The sequence below is a fragment of the Manduca sexta genome, chromosome 17, assembly GCF_014839805.1.
Source record: "Manduca sexta isolate Smith_Timp_Sample1 chromosome 17, JHU_Msex_v1.0, whole genome shotgun sequence".
Lineage (NCBI taxonomy): Eukaryota > Metazoa > Arthropoda > Insecta > Lepidoptera > Sphingidae > Manduca > Manduca sexta.
In genome coordinates, this window is record NC_051131.1 from 14,864,948 (window position 1) to 14,884,139 (window position 19,192).

The 19,192-nt window shown below is 39.9% G+C and overlaps 1 protein-coding gene across 1 annotated transcript in view; it reads right to left on the bottom strand.

Annotated features, from left to right (window-relative positions):
• LOC115451995 (eIF-2-alpha kinase activator GCN1-like) overlaps positions 1–19,192 on the bottom strand; it is a 21,622-nt gene continuing 2,430 nt past the window's right edge. Inside the window, exons 2-11 of the mRNA XM_037439606.1 lie at positions 5,124–5,332; positions 4,718–4,855; positions 4,342–4,494; positions 3,878–4,066; positions 3,335–3,597; positions 2,933–3,254; positions 2,530–2,760; positions 1,744–2,424; positions 1,410–1,634; positions 1–166 (exon numbers count right to left, since the gene is read on the bottom strand). Of these exons, the coding sequence (XP_037295503.1) occupies positions 44–166; positions 1,410–1,634; positions 1,744–2,424; positions 2,530–2,760; positions 2,933–3,254; positions 3,335–3,597; positions 3,878–4,066; positions 4,342–4,494; positions 4,718–4,855; positions 5,124–5,294 (2,496 nt within the window). The 5' untranslated portion in view covers positions 5,295–5,332 and the 3' untranslated portion in view covers positions 1–43. The remainder of the gene's footprint in view (positions 167–1,409; positions 1,635–1,743; positions 2,425–2,529; positions 2,761–2,932; positions 3,255–3,334; positions 3,598–3,877; positions 4,067–4,341; positions 4,495–4,717; positions 4,856–5,123; positions 5,333–19,192) is intronic.

Here is a 19,192-nt window from a genome sequence, read left to right on the forward strand (position 1 = left end):
TTCCATAAAATTAAATATATATTCTTAAGGAGTAGAGTGGTGCTCAAGTGAGCAGCGTGCAGTCGAGGTCCTCGTCGCGTCCGTCGGAGTGTGCGCGGCGCAGCACGCGCGCCACCACGTCCGCCAGCGCCTCGCGCGCTCCCTCGTCCAGTAGAGACATGCATTGCTGAACAAGATAATCACATTTATAGCTATACTTTACTAAAAAAGTCTGTATAAATCTAAAATAGTTTTTTAGTGTTTAATTACTTTTCTGACACATAAATAAATTTCACATATATTTTCTAATAAACATACATTCGTAAACAATACACTTGTATGTTTAGAGTTATTATAACACGATTACAAAGTAGTACACAACATTTGGCTTGTTACTTTAAATCATTATAAGCCAATGTTAAATCTAATAATAAACAGTAATAAGTAAACTTAAATGTTTAAACTCGATAGATGCTGCATTATGATGCTTAAAGGAAATTATACCTACTCATATAGACTTGCTTACAATACAATTACAATAAAACAGCTCCATAAATAACAGTGACAAAGTAATGTATGACTTCAATTATATTATCAGTATACTTGAAGTGGTCGGTTGATTTGAATCATAACTGCAATAAACGGTTGCGACTTGTTTTTTTTATTATTATTTTTGTGTAAAACAACTGGAGGGCAAGCTGGTTTTGATATACATAAGATATACTAGTAAATAAATTATTTATGGGACAAAGGCACGTGTTAACACTATTAAATACATATTTTACACTATTAATTGTACTTTTTTTGTCACACCATTGATAGTCCAGTTATAAATGCGTTGGAATCGCGCGTCACAGACCTCAGGTAGGCAATAAACGACCCATAAAATTACATTTTGATTATATAAACAACAATAGTCAAGATGAACATATATATCCATAAAATCTCCATAAATTGAATGTATTATAATTTATCGGGTGCTCTGAACGCGACGACCTTGTCGCTAATATCTTACTACACGCTCATCTCAGGTGTTTAGTTTACAACATGCTATTATGTCTTGAGACAAGAACAATTAATTGTAAGTGACGATGCATATTTGTGTCGTCTAACATATTCTAGGATGATAGAAACTAGTGTATTCCAATAGTATACTATATTTATAACTTTGTTTTATCTTGCTAATTCCTCCAAGTCTATCAGAGATAGAGACAAATGGGTATCTGATATATAATACATTTTTCACTAAAAATTATGTGGGTGTGTAATACAAGGAAATGTTTTTTTGTTTGTGTCACATTTTTATCTTATTTCGAAGAATCAGATAAACTTAACGTGACTGAAAGTAATTATATGCATTACCTCTTGTACACTATCGAGAAGTGGCTCTGATGTCCTTGTCCTTTTTGGATTATGAGTAAGGTACCTACCTGGTGGAACTGTTCGTCGTGCGGCAGACGCAGCACGGCGCGCAGTGCGAGTTCGGCGTTGGCGCGCACGTACGTGTTCTTCTCCTTGGTGCCGTTGACGAGCGCGGGCAGCAGCGCCCGCAGCACGTCGCCGCCTGCGCCGCGCTCCAGCCGCGCCTCGCGACCCACTACCGCGCTCGCGCGGGCCATCAGCTGCTTCACCTCGTTACTCGTGTGGTTCATGCTCTGGACAAACATATTGTAATTATAGTGAGAGAGCGAAGGTATTAGAGCACAATAACTATCTGATTACAAGTATAGAGTAAAACCCAGGCATTTAGCATTGTTAACTCACCCTGACAAACTGTGAGAGGATATTTTGCGGTACAGGTTTGTCGTTCTCGAGCAGGTAGCGCATCAGGTACCCGATGCCGCGGATGCCGTTGCACACTATGGGAGTTTTATCACTGGCGAGATACGAGAGTAGCGTCTTCTCCACTTTGTCTTCGTAAGGATCTCTGTACACGTGATCCGGAGTCTCCTTTAGCGCGACGAAGAGCGCACACGACCGACCGTGAATTAACAGCCAGTCTTCGGGCGGGTGTGTGGGGGGATGCGCGGCGGCGAGCACGTGGTGTAGCAGCGCGGCGTCGCGGTGTGCGGCGGGTAGGCAGTGCAACAATGCGCCCAGGCAGCCGCCCACGGCGCCGCGCGGAGGGTCCTCGGGGTGCGCCAGTAGCGCCGGGGTGGTCAGTGTCGACAAGATGGCCAGCGTCAACTGCTCCGACATCTTATCGCCGCCGGCCGTGATTATGCTGCGCAGCGCTTGTAGCATCGTCTCCCGGATGGCGGGGTCTTCTGTGTTCTTGATGCCGTTGTGCATCTCCACGAACAGTGGGTCGGCCCGGGTGTGGATCACCACCAGCTGTGATAATGCCACGCCCGCCTTGATGCGCACCGGCCGACTGGTGTCATTTAATGCCTTCAGGAATGTCGTTTGGAGTTGTGGTAAGAACTGCTTCAGCATCACGCCGACCTGTCGATCATTTCGTTTATTATTACATGACCATTATACTAATGTCATAATATGATTATATCATTATATTACGTGTGTCAAGTTAGAGTTTAAGTTAATATATACCTTAGACAGCAGCAGTGCGAGCGTCTCTAGCACGGCCGCCTTAACGCTCGAGTTGAACCGGTCGCCGAGGATGCGGATGAGGGGGCCGGTGATGTGCACCACCGACGGCTGAATGGAGTCAGGGCTCGTCAACTTGATGATGTCGCCCAGCATCATAGCCGCGTTCTCCTTTTCTTCTGGCAGACCATTCAGAATCGACTCGCGGAACAGCGGCAGGATCGGCGTTAAGCCCTGGTATTGAAAACATTTATTCAATACTATTGTCTAATAAACTTTTTAATACTACTCAGTGATGAAATGATTGACAACTATTACAAATGCCCAAAAACGGTAATAACACCACCAATACATTGAAATTGCAAAGATCTCCATGATGGTTTATATAGATAAGACAAATAGTAACCTTAGGCAGACAGAACCCTGGTAGCAAATCGCCCTTCAGGTCCGCTGTGGCGTAGCGCACGGCTTGCCGGACGTCTGACACGTGCGCTATCTGTCGCTCGACGTCGAGCGTGCGGGTGAGCGCCGACAGTGCGTCCCACGCCATCATCACCACGTCGGGGTCCTCGTCCGCGAACAGCAGCAGCAGGCCGCGCATCAGCTGCGGCACGTGCGGCGCCAGGTCGGCGCGCGTGTGCCCCACGTACGCGCACAGCAGCGCCGCCGCCGCGCGACGCTTCGAGTCCGTGCCCGTGCGCACCGCCTCCAGCAGGCTATCGACGATGCTGTCACAAACAAGAATGACATGAATGTTTTGCTGTAACAAGAGTGTATTGACGTGACAAGTATCGGTGGGTGCGCGTACCATCTGACGCCGGGCGCGTCGGCGACGGGCAGCAGCGCGTCGCGGCAGTGGTCGAGCTCCACGGGCTCCTGGTCGGTGCCGCGCGCGGCGGCGAGCGCGGCGAGCAGCGCGGGCAGCACGCGCGGCAGGTGGCGGCCGAGCGCGCCGCCCGCCGCCGCCGCCAGCGCCGACAGCGCGCGCGTGTCCACGCCGCCGGGGCCGCCCGCGTTCGTCAACACCGGGATCAGGTACGGAAGCACCGCGCGAGACTTTATCGCCATCACCTGGACACCACGCCACACATGCTAATAATTATGGTGCGTTGCATAAATTATTACATGAGTCGGTAATTAACGAGCTTATGTAAGACACTTTACAGTGTAAGATCACCTGGCATGAGCATACAATACCGAAAAAAATGACCTATACAGTATATCGATGAGATTTTAAACAGCACTTTTTGAAGCGTCGGGAAATCATACCAACTTATACAAAACGTAACGCAATTTATGTTACATACACTTCATATAGCAACAACTCATTAAAATGTTCCATAATTTGTACCTGCTTGAGTCCATCTAGTGTAGCATCAGCCACTGCAGGATCTGGATCGTGGAGCTGGTCCAGCATGGGCGGTAGGATATCGTCTAGGGCTTTGTTGCCAATAGTGGCGTGCAGCGAGTCGAAGGTTCTCGCCGCCGCTAGCCGCACCTCCGGTAGAGGGTCGCATAGCGCCGTGCGTACGGTCGGCACCTACACATATCATAAAATAATAAGATATGCAACAAACGAATCTATCAGAATAATTGGCATACGAAACTAAGGTATTTTAATGAAAAATTTATAACAAAATATGTAACAATATCTTTGTTTATGTACAGATCGCACAAAGTTTTTGCAACAGTAGCAAGCCGCTTGCTTTTATGAAACACTTGACTAATTTCTAAGTATTCTCTGTACAAAAACAAACTTAAACCTTTTACTATAACATATAGTGAATAGTATTGTAAAGCCAGTGCTATTCTTACCAGTCCGTCTGCAAAGCTGAGCACGGCGTCCCTGGAGGTGGAGGCGAGGATCTCGCCGAGGCCGATGCAGACGCCCTGGCGCTGGTCGGCGCGCGGCGAGCGCAGGCCGCGCTCCAGGATGGGCACGATCTCCGGCAGCACGCGCTCGCCCAGCTGACACACAATGTACGGGTTACTCATACTGAACCAGGTGAGCTGCCACTTGGCACGTGCAGGGTATGCTTGTGTACTTACATTATGCCAATCGCTCACAGTAATGATAATTTAACACGACATATGTCAGAAAATGTCAACAGTGGACATCAGTGCAAATGATATTAACTTGTCAACATGTTAATCAGCTAACATAGAATATTAAAAATTATAGTGATCTAACCTTTCGGACGAGGTCTCCAAGCGTCCTTGCCGCGACCTGCCTCTTGTCGTAGCTGGTGGAGGCGAGGCAGCCCAGCAGCAGCCCGAATAGCGTCGGCAGGATCTCGCGCAGGGTCTTCGGCGTGTTGGTCACAACCACCTGAACACCAAACCATGGTAAATAACATAATGTCAAGTACAACTTTGTCTAATATTTCGAAAAGTTCTGGTTTGTCGTCAATAAAGTATTCGATATTATCTACTGAGGAACTTTAAAAGTATCAAGCTACACCAAGTTTAATTGCTTTTATAGTTCCGACAAACTTGTTGAGCTTCAAAGCTATGAATCACAAAAATGCGTACTATTCATTATAGGTCCCCGGAACAATAACGTTTGTAAAGGCGGGAATTGGTATAATGTTGAGTACCTTCCAGACGTGCAGCGCGGCCTGGCGCACCATGAGCGCGACGTCGCTGCGGCCCATGTAGAGGCCGGCGAGCACGCGGTTGCGGCGCTCCGGCCCGAGCGCGTTGATGATGGCCTTGTGCGACTGCTCCGTGCCGAAGTTGTCGTCCTCGCACGCCGTCTCCGTCGTCATCTTGCCCGACACGCCCGATATGCGGTACAGCAGGTCACCTGTCAGCGAAACGGGCCATAACGTATAAACTTAAAATCTTCATAGTTGATAGCATCAGGATCTCAAGCTTCGCTATGAAATCATGATATTTGTTAACGTCCATAAAATCGTTTACTAAAAATTATTGTCGCCAATTGAGTTTATAAATTATCGCAGATGGGTCATGGGCGAACCGAATCTAGTAAATCTTTGTAATTGAGACTGCCTCCAATCAGTAGTTTAAACATACAATATATTTATTATTTACTTCAACAGACGTAGACGTTTGCCATGGTAATGTTACAACGCAGCACATGCCAAGCAAAGCCAGCCATGCAGTCACGTGTTAAGCCAAGCCAAAGCCAAAGCCAAAGCCAAAGCCAAAGCCAAAGCCAAAGCCAAAGCCAAAGCCAAAGCCAAAGCCAAAGCCAAAGCCAAAGCCAAAGCCAAAGCCAAAGCCAAAGCCAAAGCCAAAGCCAAAGCCAAAGCCAAAGCCAAAGCCAAAGCCAAAGCCAAAGCCAAAGCCAAAGCCAAAGCCAAAGCCAAAGCCAAAGCCAAAGCCAAAGCCAAAGCCAAAGCCAAAGCCAAAGCCAAAGCCAAAGCCAAAGCCAAAGCCAAAGCCAAAGCCAAAGCCAAAGCCAAAGCCAAAGCCAAAGCCAAAGCCAAAGCCAAAGCCAAAGCCAAAGCCAAAGCCAAAGCCAAAGCCAAAGCCAAAGCCAAAGCCAAAGCCAAAGCCAAAGCCAAAGCCAAAGCCCAAGCCAAAGCCAAAGCCAAAGCCAAAGCCAAAGCCAAAGCCAAAGCCAAAGCCAAAGCCAAAGCCAAAGCCAAAGCCAAAGCCAAAGCCAAAGCCAAAGCCAAAGCCAAAGCCAAAGCCAAAGCCAAAGCCAAAGCCAAAGCCAAAGCCAAAGCCAAAGCCAAAGCCAAAGCCAAAGCCAAAGCCAAAGCCAAAGCCAAAGCCAAAGCCAAAGCCAAAGCCAAAGCCAAAGCCAAAGCCAAAGCCAAAGCCAAAGCCAAAGCCAAAGCCAAAGCCAAAGCCAAAGCCAAAGCCCAAGCCAAAGCCAAAGCCAAAGCCAAAGCCAAAGCCAAAGCCAAAGCCAAAGCCAAAGCCAAAGCCAAAGCCAAAGCCAAAGCCAAAGCCAAAGCCAAAGCCAAGCCAAAGCCAAAGCCACAGCCACAGCCACAGCCACAGCCACAGCCACAGCCACAGCCGCAGCCAATGCCAAAGCTAAAGCCATACTACGGAGGTTGAATGCCGCAACTTCCACTCGAGCCAGCCAGCAGTATCAATATTGCCTATGGTTCGCCGATGATTGTTCGTGACATGACATCCAACTGTTAAATGACGGGTGTGGCGGTACAATTAGTGCATATACCGCCATCTTGTCAACATCGCCGGAACTGCAAGAGGATCGATGCAGTGACACAACTGGAGTGATAATCACACAGCAAGCACGATAGATGGCGACATCGATCCTGAATCACGCTTGCACAATTTGCGCGACGTGCAGCATATATACCACCTCCGAATAGGGACTGTCGGAGGGGCCGCGGCCGGTCAGGCGCAACATCTGCCTGACTGGAAATCTTTCCCTTCCATAGAGGAACGCAACCATCTGTTCCTCTACAGCGGTGTTTACCTTTACGCCGCTAAAGTGGTGACCCCTGACGCTGAACATCATCGCACCGTCATCGACGAGACCAGCCGCACCTGCATCATCGTCGCTTCGCATCACCTCGCCATCCATCACTTCCTTTCCATCCAGCCAGTCAACACTTCGCACAGCCAGCCAGCACTGTCCAGCCATTAAGGTTACCACATGCATGCTGCCAATGCAAGCCTGGTACCTTCAGCACTCCTGCACGGACTTCGGCTCCAACGTCACGGCACAACTGCGCTACAGCCGGACCATCTACGGGCAGCATTCGCCGGTTGTCGTGGTATAGCCACGTGACACACCGAACTCATCGCAGAGGGACGCAGCATCGATTCCGACTCACTGGAATCGAACACCGTCAGCTTCGCTTCAAAGGAGCTGACCACCCGCGCACAGCCCTGACCCACTAGGGCCAATTGCGCACGGTTCCGACTCACTGGGACCACACCCCGACTCAATGGGGGCATCTCACCCCGACTCACTGGGGCATTTCACCCCGACTCACTGGGGCATCTTCACCCCGACTCACTGGGGCATCTTCACCCCGACTCACTGGGGCATCAACACCCTGACTCACTGGGGCATCATCTCTCTGGCACTGGCAAGCTACAATTAGCATCGAAGAAGACTCGACTGAAGACTTTCGACCTCCGGTCTCCGGGGGGGAGTGATGTGGCGGTACAATTAGTGCATATACCGCCATCTTGTCAACATCGCCGGAACTGCAAGAGGATCGATGCAGTGACACAACTGGAGTGATAATCACACAGCAAGCACGATAGATGGCGACATCGATCCTGAATCACGCTTGCACAATTTGCGCGACGTGCAGCATATATACCACCTCCGAATAGGAACTGTCGGAGGGGCCGCGGCCGGTCAGACGCAACATCTGCCTGACTGGAAATCTTCCCCTTCCATAGAGGAACGTAACCATCTGTTCCTCTACAGCGGTGTTTACCTTTACGCCGCTAAACGGGTATAAAAACCCAAGGCATTAATTTCAATGGACATTCAATAGGGGACCGGACAAATTTTCAGAAGGTGTTTTAAATTGATCATTGTGGATATAAATAGCCAAGAAAAATAGTATTTTGCACAAATAAAGCTTAAAAAGTACATAAAACCATGCCTAAATGTTAAATAGCTATAATTCCCGCGCAAACGCTACATTATGTCATTTCGTCTCGTGTGACGTCATACGTGGATAAAGCAACTTGACAAGTCTTGTCATTTAAACACTGATTCAATAATGCCAAATTAGGGGTTATTTACCCCTAGATTTAGGGGTAAAAACTGAATCAGCAGGGTATTTTTTTATGGTAATTTTTGGGGTAATTCTACGAGTTAAGGTATTAAAGCTATTGTTTCACGGTATTGTAATAAATATTGAGCTTAGAGAAAGATGTTTCCTACAAAAATTGTAGGCCATGAAACAATTATAATTGTTTATTCAATACAATTTTCGTGTACAGCTAGTTGTTCCTAATAAAATGAGATAATTAAATTAATAATTATTGAAGTGGAAGTGAAAAAGAAGTGGCGTCTGCATAGATAAGGATATAGAAAAAAGTACCGAATTATTTATGATTGGTTTAAGGGTAAAATTTTAAATTCAAATAATCCTGTGGTAAAGAGAAATTATGATCTGGCAACACTGCATAGACCGTGTTAATCTCAGGCAATCTCAGGTTACTGTGTAACAACCAGAATTCTATATAAATAAATATTCTATTCCATATCATGTGGCAGCTAAAACATAAATAAATACATCTCATAACCATAACCTCCCTGGGTGTACAAATGATTTAATTAATTGAAATATTCATCGATTTATTTTAAACCGAAACACTATTTTTTATTTAGTTACATCAAAGCGATCCCCACAGAACTAAATCGGTGAGTCTGCAGACATTCCGTCGTAGGTTCGTCTTGCTAACTGCAACCACTTTATTCGTATATCTGCTTTTCGTGGTACATCAATAAATAATTTGTTTGGTAAAGATGTAGAAGTATTATTACATTCAGGTACGACGCACCAACGATATTTTTTGCGGTCCATTATGATTAACGATTAAACAATCTGTAAACGTTAAGCTGGAAGATAGTAACAACGTCCCGTATAAATTAATATTAATTATTAGAGCAGTTCTGTGTCAAAAAATACCTTTAAAACATTAAAATAACACAACGCGGTATGACATCCAGATGACGTCTCTTTGTTTACATTTTACCCACGTGTGACGTCATGCGCCGTGATTGGTGTTTCATTTGCCGTAAAGAATAGACTAAAAATATTATAATTATTGTATTTTATTTATTGATTTAAAAATACAAATCACAACTCTTTTACAAAAACAAATATGAGATAACATATGCTGTTGGAACAATATTCCACCGCCGTGTCGATCTAAAAACAGTAAATTTAGTTTTAAATATAATTATAAACAATACTTGTTACACATTCAGAAGCAACAACATATTACACATTAAATAAAATATAGATGTGTTTACTTGCCTTCGAGTTTTTGATCACATGGTGTGATGGAATGTTTGGTCATTCACGGCGTAGTCGCGACAGGTCACCAATATGCATCCCCATTGCCTGTATTCTCTCACCATATTACACTCATTACTATTTGCACTTGTCTTGTGGTGTTTGTGTATTTATTCATTATTATTATTATTATTTTCTTTTTTTTTATTTAAACATTCTCGAAGTATTGAGGATACTTCGGTGGTATAATACAACCCACGGGCCTAGGCCAAGTGTGCTGTATGTTCTGGTATTGTTTGGGTGACGGAATCTTCTTGTAAGAATTTCCTAACTATACGACATGTATTTAATATTGCGGCTTTCTGCATTGTGATATAGGTATTTTCTGGTAGATTTATTACGTTAAGAGAATGTAACAAGTATTTTGGTATGACGCCCGTGCTAGAGAGCACCAACGGCACGATGTAAACTTTATCCATTTTCCAGATTCTATGAACTTCTTCTTTCAGCTCTGTATATTTGTGTATTTTTTCTGTTATAGTCTTTTGTATGTTATGAGTATTTGGTACTGCTATGTCAATTATATATATTTCTTTCTTAACTTTATCTATGAGTGTAATGTCCGGTCTGTTATTATGTATAGTTTTGTCTGTCAATATAGCGCGATCAAAGTACATCCTGTAGTTGGTATTCTCCAGCACTGGTTTTGGTGTGTATTGATAGTATGGCATAAGTTTATTAGGTATTAGTTTGTGTTTTATTGCAAGTTTTTGGTGTATAATGTGAACTACTTGGTTATGTCGGTGGGTATAATCAGTTTGTGTTAGGGTCGGACAGGCACCAGTAATATGTTGAATCGTTTCAGGGTGATGGTGACACTTCCTACATTTATCATTATGGATGTTTGGGTCTTTCATGATATATTTTTTATAGTTTTTGGTATTAATTACTTGGTCTTGAATCGCAATGATGAAACCTTCCGTTTCTGGGAATAAAGACCCCAACTTCAACCACTTTTTTGAGGCTTCCATGTCATTATGAGCCTGTTCCAGGTCGTGCAAGTGTCTACCATGTAACTCCTTCCTACGCCAAGTATTTAATTTTTCCGATTCTGGATTGATTGGTAAGCTATTTTTTATGTCCCTATTATTTAAGTTCAATGGCGTGAAATTTTTATCCGATTCTATTGTAGCTAAGTGAATATTACTATTTTCAGATTTATTGTAAAAAAACTGTCGTAGGTTATTTACCTGACTTTCCCATAATACTTTCAGATCTATGAGTCCCCTCCCGCCTTTTGGCCTTTTTACTGTCATCCTCTCAATTGCCGACTTTGGGTGTAAATTATTATATTTTGTGAGTGTTGTTCTAGTTTTAATTTCTAACTGATTAATGTCTGTTCGGGACCATTTGATTACACCAAAAGAGTATGTTAGGATAGGTATAGCATAAGTGTTTATCGCTTTAAATAGGTTTTTGGAAAATAGAGGTCTTTTACAAATTAAATTAAGTCTACGTTTATATTCTTCGGTTAGTTTCTTTTTTATTAAGGTGTGATTTATAGTACTAGATTGGTGAATGCCTAAATATTTATATGTTTCGTCCGCTTCCATAAGGGTAAAATTAGTTTCTTCAGTATTACTATCACTGTTACCATCAGAATTTACTATTTTGCCTTTATGTATATGAAGTATTTTGCATTTTTCCATTCCAAATGACATGTTAATATCTTTACTGAATTGTGTAGTTTTTTGAATTAGTGTCTGTAAATCCTTTTTAGATTTTGAAAATAGTTTTATGTCATCCATATACATCAGGTGACTTATCTCGGTGTTAGATGTTAATTTATAACCGCAATTTTCATTATTGACGATATGAGATAGTGGATTTAAGGCCAGGCAAAACCATAAAGGACTGAGGGAATCTCCCTGAAAAATGCCATTCTTAATTGCGATTTCATCAGTGGTGATAGTTCGAGAATTATTTGATAAAATAAGCCTAGTCTTCCACTCAGTCATGACATTCTTCAAGAAGGTTATAATTACTGGGCTAACTTTGTAAATATGTAAAATGCGTATAAGCCAGGAATGTGGTACACTGTCAAAAGCCTTTTTATAATCAATATATGCTATATGGATATTTCTATTATGAACTTGGGCATGTTTAAGTACAGTTGAATCAATTGTAAGCTGTTCTTTACATCCTTTATGATGCTGCCTACACCCTTTTTGTTCTTCAGCAAGGATGTTATTCTGAACTAAGTGGTTATTTATTTTAATTGTGATACAAGAGGTAATAATTTTATAAATAGTCGGTAAACATGTGATGGGTCTATATTGAGAGGGATTGGTAGTGTCATTACTTTTCGGGAGCATGTATGTTAATCCTTTTGTGATGAAATTTGGCATTTGTTCTATTCCTTTTAATATATCTGTAATTATTCTTGCAAGAGTATCATGAAGTATTGTAAATTTCTTATACCAGAAGTTATGGACACCATCAAGTCCAGCAGCCTTCCAGTTTTTGTTTTTTTAGTGATTATTTCAATGTCTTCCCCTGTAATATCTGTGAATTCCATTTCGTCTATATGAGACCATCTACCTTCTTCCTCCTTTATCCACTTTGAGCTATCGTTATGTTCTTTTTGTTTCTTCCAGAGTTCAGCCCAGTAGTGTTGGAGTTCTTCAGGCTTAGGCAATTCAAAGTTTTGTTTAGTGCTTTCCCCACGTAATGACCTATAAAAACCTTTCTCGTTATTTACAAACTGTCTGTTATCTATTTTGCGTTGTAATGCTTTTTTATATCTTGTTAATCTTTGTGTCTTTAAAGCCAGCTTTTGTTTAAGTGTGTCTAAATATTCTTCCGGTCGAGTGTTATTTTTTTCATGAGAGGAGTGAACTTTAGTTGAATTAAATATTTTTTCGACTTTCTTAAGTAATTTTTTTGATTTATTATTGTTTATAAATTGCGTTAACCTTCCTATATCTGCCCTAAGCACTTTTATGTCCTTTTCTATTCTAATTTGCCACGCTGGTTTGTCTAATTTATTTTGGTTTCTTCTTATATTATCTGGGTATTCTGATTTAATTTTGTATCCTAAATTTTGACATATAACTAAGGCGCTGCAATAAATAAGAGTATGTATATCTACAATGTTTGAATCTATAGAGTAGAATTTCCCTAATAATTCTTTGTTAAATATGTTAATTAATTTGTACAACTTTTTATTTTCTTTTAATCTAGGTAATTTTGGACGAGTTGTGGGGTCAGTACCTATGTATAACGTTAATGTAGTTTCTAATTGGTGTAAAAGATTTTGAACTGATTCATCTGTATTTTCCGTACATGGCGCACATAAATTCTGATTTTGTGTTCTATTTAAACTGTGTATAATTGGGGTTTGGGTTGATGCATCAAACATTTGGCTAGAAGACATTATGTCAGTCAATGGGAGATTAAAGGATGTACTTTGCATAATACGATTTGTTTGTATTGAAGGTGTTTCGTTAATAGAGGCTGAATGTATAGGCGAGAGTGTTTGTGTATTTGGGTGCATTACTTCTTCTCTACGCAACAGGTCTGAAATTTCTTTTTTGATGTCATTTAAGCATTTGTGTGATAAGAGTTTATTTCGAACAATGACTCGTCTTTGATCAGCAATGCGTTGTGCAGAGACTTTTATCTGAGGATACTCTCGTTGGAATTGATCAAATAGTTTTTTACAATACATGGTCTTGTCCGTTTCTAATTTTGTAACGTGGTAATATGCGCGCATGATGAATATATTTATATCATTATCCCATTTCGTGCGCACTCTGGGTTTTCCGGCTTTGGTGGTCACGGGTTGATTGGCAATCGCCTTCCGTGAAACATCCAATACCGGTATTGGTGTGTCCCTATGATCGGATAAAGATGGTGAAGATTGCCCTGACGGGTTATAAGATGCAGTACTTGGACTATATGGTTCATGGGGGCTATTACTCCTACTGTCGGCTGTAACATTTTCGGGTTGTGAATCCCCGGTGGGAGTCCGCCTGCTCAACTCCTCACCGCTGACGGATCGTATACTGGAGCACCCAGCGTCAGCTCCAGGTGCGCCCCGGCGATCGCCCCCGGGCAGCGGTCCTCTCAATTTTCTTTTATATCGGGTCTCCATATTGATGGGTTCCCAGAGCCACGTTAGCCGCATCAGTAGATACATGTTGCGTTGCCCGCCCCCTACGTAATCAGATGTTCGATTTGGACGTGTGGTTGGATTTAGGGGGCTTATTATTATTATTATTTTTTGTTTTTTTACAAACTTTTCTTATGTACCATTAAGCACTTAATAATATTTGTTATTAGCGCGGCATGCAGTTCGCACGCTTATGGTGGCGAGAGTGATGGCATGCGTTTTTGTCTCGGTCCCCCCTCTTCTGTCGCTCACGGAGTCAGATGCGAGCGACCTAAGATGTTTTTATTACATAGATACGTTGTCCGAGCTCAATACTGGCAAGACGAAAGTAAGGTAATTGCCCGACTCGACGGCCAATAAGCGTGCGGCACTAACGTTGTTACGTAACTGTCGATGTATATATCGACACCAACAATTTATACTAAGCTAACTCAAAAAACCGTACTTTACAGGAGAGGCGTTTAAAGGGAAAAACGTGATAACTTTTTTATTAGTTAAGATACTTATTTGAAATTTGGCACCCTTAATGACTAACTTATTATTTATAATTTCTCATACTTATTTTTCCTTAATTATTTATATTTTTTAAATTAGCGCAAGTTAGCCGTGTATACATGTAATTCCTCAATTAGATTGTACATACTACACACGTCTAACTAATGTTAGCGTAGTGTGTTACGGGAGACCACAGTCCTAAAGATGTGTTATTTTTATTGCGTTGCAGTAAGAAAATTGGAGAATATTATGCATTAAATATAAAATTAGGTTCCTATATATATTCACAAGATATATTATTATGAATTCCTATGCTAAATAAAAAAATATTTAACTTAGCCTTATTTTATCGGGACATGCTTTTCTGGCAGATATCGCATTAAAAGCCGACAAATTATACATAGCGTACTATACATCGAACTGTGCTCTAAGTTAGCGTATCATTTAACATTCTATTGAGCTATAATACACATTGATTTGTATAAATTATAGATGAAATTATGAAGATAATATTATTCTATACAGGTAAATGTATAATGAAAACAAAAATAGTATATTAATCAACTTTTTATTAAAATTACAGGTAAGTACTTTCTTATTAATTTACGATAAGGGATCAAGTCAATCACAGTTCGACTTCGTATATGATATCTATCTCACGATTGCACTTAATATTGTTATTTTTAAAAGAAAACAAAACTTCTAATTAGTAAATATAAATCACATAATTTAAGCAGTAGGTTGTAATCATTGAGTACTTCTAAACATTCAAACCTTATCACTTGCATTCTCCTCGTGTTCAGTTGTTAATAAATTTCTATAAAATGTATGATACTTTTCGGATATAATGTTGTTATCATTCTAATATTTTTAAATCTTTATATTTTAAAATTAAACTATTTTCCGATTTTATCGCGTTTTTATATTTTAATTTTCTGCCGACGTTTTGAAGACTGTATAGCCTTCGTGGTCATGGGTAGTCTTTATATTTTGCTATATTTTATTTTTATTAGGCACCGACTCCAAAATTGGTAACCAGTAAATAGATAATGTTAAATATTTTTTTGGTTTTAGTGGTTCTTGAAGGCGGTATGAAATTATGTAAAAAAGATTTTGGTAAATAGAAACCTATCTTCTAATTAGCGTAAACAATATCTCTATACTGTCTGTACTCTAATATTATAATTATTATCGGCACACAACTCAACATACAACGACATTTTTGTAAAAGTTAAAGTAGGATCTAAGTATTTTTTATTTATACGTTTTCTAACATAGTGAGACTCCACAGGGGTAAAAGAAATAACGTGATCTATGACACTCTGTTTCATTTCACTTGAAATTATATAGATATGGTTTTATGCCGACCTCTATCATCAGAAACACCAGTTAAATCATTGTTTACTTAGATTTTTAATATCAAAAATATTCAAGAACATTGTTTTGCAAACTTTAGGTGATGTGTTACCATTGCCAGAATTTATGGGAAGATGATAATTCTAAGTGTGTGATCGACGACTAGATTCGCTGTCAACATTAGTGGCAGTTTTGTAGCTTTTATGTATCACATATTTGGCAATGATTTTCCACTATTTCGCGTGATTACCCCAGAACTCATCAAGTAGGTCAATACGAACTTCTTGGTTTATATTATTATGACATTGCAGACGATAATTGACGCAAGCGACTTTAATGTTTCTTGGTGCTTTAGTTTTTCCTTTTCAGGTCAGAAAACTTTTGTGTAATAAAGGATTGGAATATACCTTGCAATCCTTTATTACACAAAAGTTTTCTTTTTCTAAGTATCCACTCATCTTCAAGTTTAAGACGTTTGAGACCTACATCATTATTTTTTTTAGATCTACATTTATTGTTTTTGGGGTCGATACTGCTGAATAGTCACTATCATTAAATGCTACAGGCGAAGAAATTGAATTACTGGGAGTAGATATTGTTGATACTGAATCTGTGTTCCCACCCAAGGTCGCTATCCATATAAGAATCGAAAAGACTTTCCTGGGCTGACCTACTGATTTTACGTATGAGTGTTCTATCTTCGGTATCTTCGCAAGTCGGTACCAAAGTATTGTTTAAACTTTGTGAAGATTCCGAAAAATCACAATAGGGTGAAGGTACGGGGGTATTATGTATGCAGGTTCCATACTTGGTGGAGTTAACGTCAATAGAGAAGGTTTTTGGATAGAAGTCAATACCTTTGGTGAATAAATATTATGTGGAACGTGGTTTAAATGTATATCTTATAATCATTTTCGTAATTAACTATATCTTGGCTTGTAGAACTGGATATAGAATAAGCATTCTCTTGAATAGGCTCATCCAACATGATGTGATTATACAAAACCACAAATTCAGGATAATCAACTTCGGCAGGTAATGGCAACGATTATAGAATAATAGGCATAATGTATTGAAATCATATGATTGTTTTATAAAAAAAAAACATATATATGTAAAAAAACAGTCAACATACCACCAATAAACTAATTAATATACATTTTCACATAAGTATTTTAACGTAAAAGTCGCTAAGTCATCCATTTTACAAACATACAAATATAAACGAACGTATTAAAGTACGCTAACTAAGTGTTAGCGTAGTGTTACACGGACATTGAGTTGAGCGGATCAAATTTTCAAAAAAACGTACTGTGTTAATATAAAACATATTTATCTACTTTGACATACATTATAATCTTTAATAACACATTAAACTTACTTTTCTCAACAGTAGGAAGCAGTATCTCCCCATTTTTATCAACAGTGCTCAAAGAATATTCCTCCTTTTAATTAAATCCACTAAATATTTAACTCGTTTTCGTGACATTTTTGTAATAATAAAGTAACACTAACAATATTTTAAATAACTTGTAACAATGAGACTATCAATCATGATTTACTGATAAAGTTTATAAAATCTCGCGATCACATCTAACACAGCGACAAGTGTCGTTAGATTAATATAAACGAACAAGCGGTGCGTCCTCTCCCCGCGTATACTCCGCTAACAATAGTTAGCGTAATTAAAATCGACTGATTTCAAAAGTACCTTTACTTAGCGTTGTATAAAATTTGTAACTTCTTTATTTTTATATATTTCTTCACGATTTTTTTATTACATATAAAACAACATATTTTAAGCAATTTGGCATAAAAAAACGATTTTACCTAAACTTCGAGTTAGCGTAGTATAAATTGTTGGTGTCGATATATCCTTTTCTAACGAATGTATGCTGCATCTTTTTATTCCTTCTTCTAGCCAATTTATAATTATATGTACAGGTACGTGACTATAGCAAATAGTGCGCCGTTTTTATGTGCCATTTTGTTAGTGTATGACGCGTCTGTTTGTAAAACGTCATTGCGAGCAACATTTTCTATAATGCGTGGGTAGTTATGCAACACGCTGGATGAGCATTCATGACTTGTTCTGAATTGTTCGTTTCACTTGTATTTGTTGTTTATGTTATGTTTGTATACGTATTTATATTTTATCTTCACTTGCGTAATACACCTACTTAGTGTCCGTATGTCACCCGGGGTACCTCATTGAAAATCAGCGCTGCAGTATTAGACTGGTACTGCAGCAAGAAGCTGAATGAGGGTTCCCATTGTTGGCACAATAGGTATAATACATTTCTTTTTAATTTTTATGTTTTTATTCTTTATTTGTTTACTATGTGCACGTTATACTGTTTGTGTGCAATAATAAAATCTTTTCTTTCTTTCTATAATATTTTTAATATTACAAACTTTACTTTAAACTGAATTTCAGATTTTTTGGTAATACCTGTCCGGTCCCCTATTGTGTGCACTAGTATAAGGCGAAACGCTGTCCGAATAATAAAACATAATCTCTGAAGTAATTTGCATTTATATTTCTCCCTTCTGTTTTAGTAACTAAAATCTGAGAATCTGGTAATTTTAATTTCGGCATTCAATGATACATCACAGATTTATTCCGATAGTTCTCTTCACATTCGAATTCAATGTAACTTCAAATTATGCATTTGTGTAATCCCACTTCTGAATGTTAAAACGCTCTTTTTACAGTAAACATTATATTAGCAAAATAATTACAGAATACAATTTTAGACATTTTTTTTGACAATGTCCAACCAAAAAGAATAATAGAATAATCGCCGCGTGACATATCTTCCCTTCTGCCAGCCTGCGCGCGCAGCCGAATACTTTCGGAAACGCCCGATGTCATCGGCTAGGATAGCGGCGCGTAACAGTAGTGTAGGTGTTTGGAAGTTAATGCAGAAACCTGGGATCGCATTTCAATGAAATTTGGCACATAGGTAGACTATGTCCTAGATTAAATTTGTAAATGTTATCCTGGGAAATTGCACAATGGGTGTTTTATACCGGGCGCGAGACCTCGGAATCAATCACATCGTGTATTGGCAGCATCACAGGAGGGTGTGTGACATATATTTTGTTCCTTACATTTATCAAATATTTACCTCATATAAAATCATCATATACATTTTCAGAAATACATATAGCGTCTGAATTTGGGTAGAAGGTTAAATGTCAAGAAACGAGAAATGAGGCGCAATACGCCCACGTAACGCGGAAGAATGAGATGGAGCGATATCCCCACTACGCGCCCACTCTTGCACATTGCAATATATGAAATGTGATCGACTGCCACATTTCTATAAAAAAAATAAAAAAAATAAATAAAAATGCTTTATTCATCACGTAGGCGAACATAGTTGCACTTATGATAAGTCAAGGTATATGAGAATATTTAATTATTACTTAATTAAATTAGCTTATATAAAAAAAGACAATTTATATTGAAAATAAAATAAATGAAAAATATACTTAGTAAACAAAGAAGCCAGCTCGGGCTGGCAGGGAAGAAGAAATAAAATGATGTATATATGTATTTTTGAATAAGCAATAAGGGAGAAACGCGTCGCGATCCTCACCGGTGAGGACAATAAAAGCCCTAACCTAGCTAACCTACCAGCCTTTCACTAACTACCTAAGCGATGACAACCCGAAGAAGAAAGGCCATTCTTTTATA